This window comes from Lactuca serriola, chromosome 6 (assembly GCF_051521515.1).
Source record: "Lactuca serriola cultivar US96UC23 chromosome 6, Lser_US96UC23_V15, whole genome shotgun sequence".
NCBI classification, from domain to species: Eukaryota; Viridiplantae; Streptophyta; class Magnoliopsida; order Asterales; family Asteraceae; genus Lactuca; species Lactuca serriola.
Genome location: NC_136413.1, coordinates 69,246,723 through 69,254,530, shown reverse-complemented (window position 1 = coordinate 69,254,530; position 7,808 = coordinate 69,246,723). Strand labels below are relative to the sequence as shown.

Below are 7,808 nucleotides of genomic sequence, written 5' to 3'. Positions count from 1 at the left end.
CTTTGGGACCATCTTCAACCGACTCGCCGAGTTCATCATCATCGCATGAAAGTCTAGGCTTTGACTCGTCGAGTTGTATGAACAACTCGTCGAGTTCATCTTCATAACTAAGAAGATTGTCTTGGACTCGTCGAGTTCCTCATTGAGCTCGTCGAGTGCTATGATCTTCATAACCGTTATGGGTCCTGACTAACTGAACCCTCCTTAACCCCACTCACTGATCCGACTTATAAACATAAGGATTTGGGTTTGCGACCTGACTCGCCGAGTCCTCCTTGTGACATCTCTACTCTGTCGATTTCAGTCCATCCCAACACCTCCAACTCATCGATCTGGACTCCTTATGCTAGCATTGCACGTAAAGTTGCTAACTTTACGTGCATGCAAGGTGTTATGAGGCTAGAACACCAAATCCAAGCTAATTATAAAGATGAAGGTCAAGAAATGGAACCCTAACTAGATAAAGCCAACCACTTTGAGCTTCCAAAGCTCAAAAGTGTCCAGATCTGCTGTCCAATCCATCCTCAAAGGCTTATCACCCAGATTCTACTTGGAAGTGGTCCAATTATGACAAAAAGGCAAATCTAGAAAGAGATCTATCAATAGAAAGCTCAAGATTCAGACTTTTACCTCCTAACAGTTGCCAAATTGATATAGAGGCTGGATCTGCTCTTCCTTCCTTGCCCTTTTCCCTCCAAGCCTCCAAGATGCACTCCAATGGCCCTTAATCTTCTTCAAAAGCTCAAACAATGGAGTTGGGTGGTTAGGGTTTTGGGTTCTGGACGAGAGAGGCTTAGAATGAACCATAGGGAAGAGAATAAGATGCTTAAATAGGGTACCAAGTCCCGAAATTAGGGTTTCCCAACCCAGAACAGACTCGTTGAGTCCACTTGCCGACTCGTCGAGTTGGTCACTTACTTTTTCACACGGAGTCTGCCCCGACTCGTCGAGTTCTTCCTTGAACTCGACGAGTTGACTCCTTTTCCTAAGGGATTTTCTTTCCTTTCTTGGTCTTTCGGATTCTGGGTGTTACACACAAACATGAAATGCGGCTAGAGTTTCGTTGAAAGTAGTTGGAGACTGAAAATGGTGCCCTAGATCACGAGTTAATGGTTTAAAATCTAAAGAAAACCCTAAATATCACGGGTTTGGGTTGTAGCTGTTGTCACGACGTGACACTCCATTTGTCACGTCGTGACGACCATCCCGTACACATGATCTTTAGTTTGTCATCACACGTTGTGACACCCTTCATGTCACGTCGTGACACATGGTTTTTCATAAAAAACGATGCCTCTAACTCTTTTATACCATCCATCCAATCTGAGAAATGGATTTTAGATGTTAAAAGACATAAATGAACAAATTAAACAAAACTTAAGACATTATTGAACTCAAAAGTCACTAAAGGGTAAATCCAAAAATTAAAAGCTTTTTTTGCATTAATTAAAAAAATAAATAACTATGTTATTTTTATAATATAAGAATATCCTCATTCTTTATTAGGTACATGACGATTGCTTTGGCTTATAGAATTGGAATAAAAGTGGTTTATGGAACAATTTGGGGCAGGAGGTAACCGGAGACTTGCTGTAAGCAGTTTCGCACATTGTCATCCGAAGGCACCCAATTGCCTCCACCATCTGTAACCCTATAAACAACATTCAAGCTCATCAATCGTTTCATCACAAGTTTTAAACTACTGATTCTCCCAACTTTTCTATTTCCTCCATTTCTTCGTTCCTAATTCCTGAAAGAAATCGAGGAATGGACTCGCAGGTGTTGGTTGCTCTTTCTCTCTCGATGGTTGGTGGATTAAGTACATCTTTAGGTCTGTCATCACTAACCCTATCCTACAATTTCATCAATTTCGTTTCAGTAATACTTATTGTTAATTCTATTTACCAAATGGTACTCTAAATTTGGTGAAAGAACTGTTATTTACTCAGCCCTGTTAATAGGGTTTTTGAGGTTTAACTGCGAATTGCATATTCAATAATGGGGTTTAGAAATTGTTTCAATTTTACTTGAAGATGAATTAGTCCGAGTATTTGGATTGTACTCTAGTCGATAAAGACAAACTTTATGTCTTCACTCAAATGATCTACACTTTAATCTATCGAAGTCAAACCTAGTACTTTTCAGATTCAAAATCAATATAAATTGCGTTAACAACCTGTAACATAAATTTTCCTATTCGTGGTCTAATCTGTAACATTCATCTAGTTCTTAATTTCTTCTCAAAAAACATTACAATCGGAATCAAATCCAAAAGTTGAGAAGTAGCCAGTTTGACCCCAAAAGTCAAAGTCACCTATATATCTAAATTCAAAATCTACAATCATGGTGAATAGGTGCACTTTTTGTGATTCTAGCCAAGGCTCCAAACTTGAAAATGCTTGGACTTTTACAGGTATTTAAAAAACCCAATTTCTTAAAATCAATTTATGATCATTTATCTCAAACATTAAAATCTATTTGCATTATTTATGCAGGGTTTTGCAGCAGGTCTTATGCTAAGTATATCTTTCTTTGATTTAGCTCATAATGCCATAAATTCCATTGGCTTTCTAAAAGGCAATCTTTGGGTGAGTCATACCATTTTAAAATTACTAAAACACCCTTCTGAATCCATATTTTGTTATTATTTTTTTTAAAAGAATCCTTTTGAGTTTTGACACAGTTCTTTGGAGGTGTCATTTTCTTCGCGATAATTGCTAATTTTATTCCAGAACCATCACTTGCTCCCACAGCAGACTCCAAAAGTAAAAAGGTCAAACATTTTGACTTTTTCTATAAAATATATATCCTCCTGAATTGTTGCTTTTGCTAATTTCTTGAAAAACTTTATAAAATGATTACAGAAACATGGGGATGAAGGGGGCAAAGATGTCATGAAAAAACATCGTCGACAAGTTTTATTCAGTGGAATTATTACAGCAGTAGGTAAATATTATTTTCTCTATAAACAAATTTTTTACCTTTTATCCATTTTTTTTTTTCAATTTGAATTGAAGTTTTCAAGAAAATTGAAGTAAACAAATTTTATTCATGTCTTTTTGGATAATTCTTTATTTTATCAATTAATTACAGGCATAAGTTTACACAATTTTCCGGAAGGAATGGCTGTTTTTCTTGGATCATTAAAGGTAAATGCAAAATTTGATTTAAATTTTAAAATTTTTGAAATAAAAAATTCTTCATTTTTATTTCTTGCATGTGTTTTATTATAGGGTCTTCGTGTTGGCCTTAACTTAGCCTTAGCTATTGCTTTACACAATATTCCAGAGGTAATTTTGAACTCAAGATTTACTCTTTTGATAAAAAAATTATTTTGTATTTACTTTATTATTATTATTTTTTAAATATATTATTTTTTAACAGGGTGTTGCTGTTGCACTTCCTGTTTACTTTGCAACACAAAGGTAGATAACCGTTTCCTTAACATAAATGAATACATTTTTTTTAAGCTCTAAGTTCTCATATTCCATGATAAAATTAAGGATTTATTTTTTATAATGATCAAATTTTTTTATATTGTAACAAAATTTTGTTTTTTTTCAGCAAATGGCAGGCGTTTAAATTGGCAACGGTTTCTGGGCTTGCTGAGCCTTTGGGTGTCATTATTGTAGGTATGAAATAAGAAATATGAATAATTTTATTTTCTAAAAAGAAATAATGAATTTTGAGTAGAAAACTCGTTTTTATGATTATATTTTAAGCAATTTTGCAGTTTAACTACTAAAACTTTTATTATTTTTCAATTAAACCATATTATTCAGACATTTTTCCAAATTATTCATTTTGACTTATTATGTCAAAATGTATGAAACTTTTATGGTTTGTCTGGAAGAAATATAATGGTATTTCTGTAATTTTCCATTTTTATTGGTTAATTAGTTCAGTTCATGAATTATTATTTATTAATAATAATAATTATGACATCATGCAGCATATCTCTTCCCAAGTAGCCTAGATCCCGAGATTCTCGAGGGCTTGTTAGGAGCAGGTATCAAATTCTTCTCTCTCTCTCTCATTTTTTTTTTTTTTTTTTTTTAATTAATATTTTAAAAAAAATCGATAATCTCTTGAATTGAATTTTTGTTTTCGGTTAAACAGTTGGTGGAGTTATGGCCTTTTTAACGCTTCATGAAATGTTGCCGTTAGCATTTGATTATGCGGGACAAAAACAAGCCGTTAAGGCCGTTTTCTTTGGCATGGCCTTCATGTCCGCAAGGTACTTTTAACTTCCAATTAAATATTCCTTATATCTGTCGTTGTGGTTAAGCGTGCTTGAGCGAGAACAGTACTGTCGTTGTGGTTAAGCGTGCATGAGCGAGAACAATACTGGGATGGGTGACCCCTGGGAACTTATTACTATATATAGGATTGCCGAAAGCATACAATATCTTTGTATCCGCCTGGATGAGGTTACCCATGGGAAGTTCTCATACAGTAGCCCAAAGCACAAACAATATCTTGGTATGCGCGATGCGCGTCTGGTAACATGTGATGGCAAACCTTGTATGAGAATTTCCAGGGTTTCACCCATCCTGGTAAATGTTACCGGACGTACGTACCAAGATATTGTCTGCTGTTACCCTATATGAGAACATCCCAAGGGTAACATGGGATGTTACCAGGATGGGTGACCCCTGGAAAGTTATACCAACCATACATGGTTTTCCTAAAGCAGACAATATCATTGGTACGTGTGTCTCGTAACATGGGATGTTACAAGAACGGATGTTGGGTGACTTGCTACGAAGTTCTCAGGATAGGGTTAGGGGCGGATCTAAGGGTGGTTCACGGTGGCACCGGTAACCCCTAACTTTTCCGGCGGCAGTGAAAATATTTTCGAAAATTTTATTTTTTCTACTACCGTGCAACCCTTAACTCTCCCGTGCAACCCCTACTGTAAAATCTTGCGTAGACTTGCTTAAAGCTGACAATATTTTGATACGTTTTGGATGGTACAATGAATATATATTTTTTTATGTTTTGTAGTTTGTATTTTTTGGAGATCAGCTTACCGGCGGATGTGGGCTTGTAGATGCGAATTCCTTTGTTGGGCTCAATTAAAAGAGTAACAAGTAGAACAAAGTAAATTGAGAAACAAAATGTACATACATATGTGCTATTCTTATATGTACTTTAACATTACATTGAATTTAGGCTTATTTGAATATTATGTTGTTGCATTTTAAAAAATAATTGTTGGATTCAAGCGCATGATTTGAAGAAGTGTAATGATGTGCATTGTACAAGTCATTGATGCATTTATGTCCACATGTCCAATGTGGTACAAGCTTTCATAGTATTGTATGGTACAAATTTACAACTTGCAATGATTGCGATTTTAAGGGATTAATGATTATTTACTTGATCAAAGGTGAATACTGGAAGAATTGAATTTAATTATTATATTCTTTAAAATGTGAAATAGGTATCAAAATATAATAGAATAAGTAATTCTAACCATTATCTTTGTAATGTCGGAAGAAAATAACTATTAAAAGATGTGGAAAGAAAATGCCTATATTGGCATATTTTAATGCTATTTTTGTATTTTGTCAACTATAGTATAGCTCAAGTAAAAAGAAGCAATAAATGAAATGTTTAAAAAGTTGGTAAATTCACACTTTAGAATGTCTTTTTCAAAAAAAATTTCTAAATCAGGAACATAGGATTGTTTTCGTCAAAATTAACTTTCATGTGAACCGTTTTCTAAAATTTATTGCTTATGTTTTTGGTGAATTAAACTTGTCATTATCATTAGCTATAGCTTTTTTACTTTTATAATGTTATTCAATAGTTATCATGTTTTCGTATTTAATAAATAGTTATCAACTTTTATAATGATATTATGAGTTTTGATTAAAATATTTGATTGTAGGTAGAGTCGTGTGTTTAAGATTGTTTTATTAGTTTATATAAAATCGTTTAATATGAATTATGGATATCTAATAAATTGGTTGATTTTATATTTTGGTGATATTTGTACTAAAATAAATTATGAAGAACCGGATGATTTATGAAGATTATAATGGTGTAATTACTCTATAAAAACAGACAATATTTAGGGTATCAAGTTTAATAAAAAATAACGTATAGTTTATTACATTTAGATCAGTTCGAACGTCTATTAAACTTCATATTTCAACAATATAAGAGATGAAAAACATATTTTATAACAATATACTTATAAAAGACCATACTTCATAACGACCTAGAGATAAATAAAATTTGAAACTGAAAATATGTTATGTATGATATATATCGAATTGAAACAAATTTATAAAACAAAACGGTTTTTATATTCGATCCACTCCAAATATTATGCAATAAAAATTCTGAAAGAAAATCATATTAATTATATTAAAATAATTATAAAAACAATAAAATAAATAAAATATGTAAAGTTACTAAGCGTCCATCCTTTGGAGAATAAGAGGCCCATTTGTATTTATGAATAAAAAACATTGAGAAATGTTGCTGGAGCCTAGAGGTATGGTATGAAACATGCACGACGATGGAGAGTGAGAGACTTGTCTCAAGAAAGTACGTGACTATCAAAGAGATTAAAAATCATGTTTTGAAAAATTGTTGTGGTATGAAGCATGCATCTAGAGACTAGAAGACTAGAAATACATGTTAAAAAAAATTAACAACTCACATTTTCATTTTATCCAATTCTTATGTAAATTAGTAGTATATTTTTTTGCTCCAATTTTGCAATTTTCAACCTACATATCATGATTAAATCAACCTACCTATCAATACTTAGTGGAACGTGATATTTTTCCATAATTACATTCCATCCATATATAAATAATAATATAATGCTAATGTGCTAAATAATAAGTGGATAGACTATATATTGGGCCACACTGTAATACCAACATATATACAATACAAATGCAACTCGGCTAACATCTTCGTAGTCACTAGTCAGCACGTAACATCTTCGTATCCTTTGGTAAATAACTAAATATATCAGCGTATTGCCATATGTCACTCGAGACAAACAATTTGTCCCTCCAAACATAGCTAAATCATGTCCCAAAGATCTAACGTATAGCTTTGTCAAACTTAAAAAACTGTCGAATCTTAGGAGTATTTGTCTCATAGACGAGATTGTCCCATAAACTTTGCCGACTGTCTCTAACAACAAAAAGTCTATTAATGTTATTAGATCTTTATGGACAAGAACATGAGATAAACAATTAGATGGGAGATTATTATGGAGAGTAGTCTCGATAATTCTCCTTGTTACAAAAGCGAAGTGGAACTTGTTGCACCAACCACCGAGGGTGGACTCTTACACCAACGAAAGAAGAGAAGGGAAGTCAGAAGATTTGGAAGGAAAACAGAAAAGTTTGGTGCTCTCTAGATTTTTTTATTTTTTTAGAAGAGAAGAAAAGAAGACAAGGAGTTTGGGCAGATGTGTATCGTTCCCTTAACCTAATAATAAAAGGATACTGCCTTCTGTTTTACCTTCTGTTCTCTATGTCATCTCCTGGTACGAAAGTTCTTCTTGTGTTCATTTTATTTTATTTTATTTATTTATTTTTGTATCATGGACTAGAAACCATTTTTTGCACCATAAATTGTGTTAAATTGGTAATATCAGTACAAGATTTGAAAAGCAATGATAAATTGGTACAGCCAGTTATCTAATCAACGCCTCTAAACATATGAAAGCTGTACAAGACAGAAAAGTCAATCAACCTTGGAAGCTTCTAGGTTTGGTTGTTTGGTATTTATAGCTTCCTAAAGAGATAATATATGGCCACAACTCTTTTTAT

At 33.1% G+C, this 7,808-nt stretch overlaps 1 protein-coding gene across 1 annotated transcript; it reads left to right on the top strand.

The window, feature by feature from the left end:
- The first annotated feature begins 1,524 nt into the window (after positions 1-1,524).
- Positions 1,525-5,244, top strand: LOC145058944 (ZIP metal ion transporter family). The gene is made up of 12 exons (XM_079006822.1): positions 1,525-1,831; positions 2,355-2,413; positions 2,496-2,588; positions 2,684-2,773; positions 2,865-2,946; positions 3,094-3,149; positions 3,234-3,290; positions 3,385-3,425; positions 3,565-3,632; positions 3,953-4,009; positions 4,120-4,237; positions 5,008-5,244. The coding sequence occupies exons 1-12, from the start codon at positions 1,768-1,770 to the stop codon at positions 5,051-5,053; spliced, it is 831 nt and encodes a 276-aa protein (XP_078862948.1). The 5' UTR covers positions 1,525-1,767; the 3' UTR covers positions 5,054-5,244.
- The last annotated feature ends 2,564 nt before the right edge of the window (positions 5,245-7,808 follow it).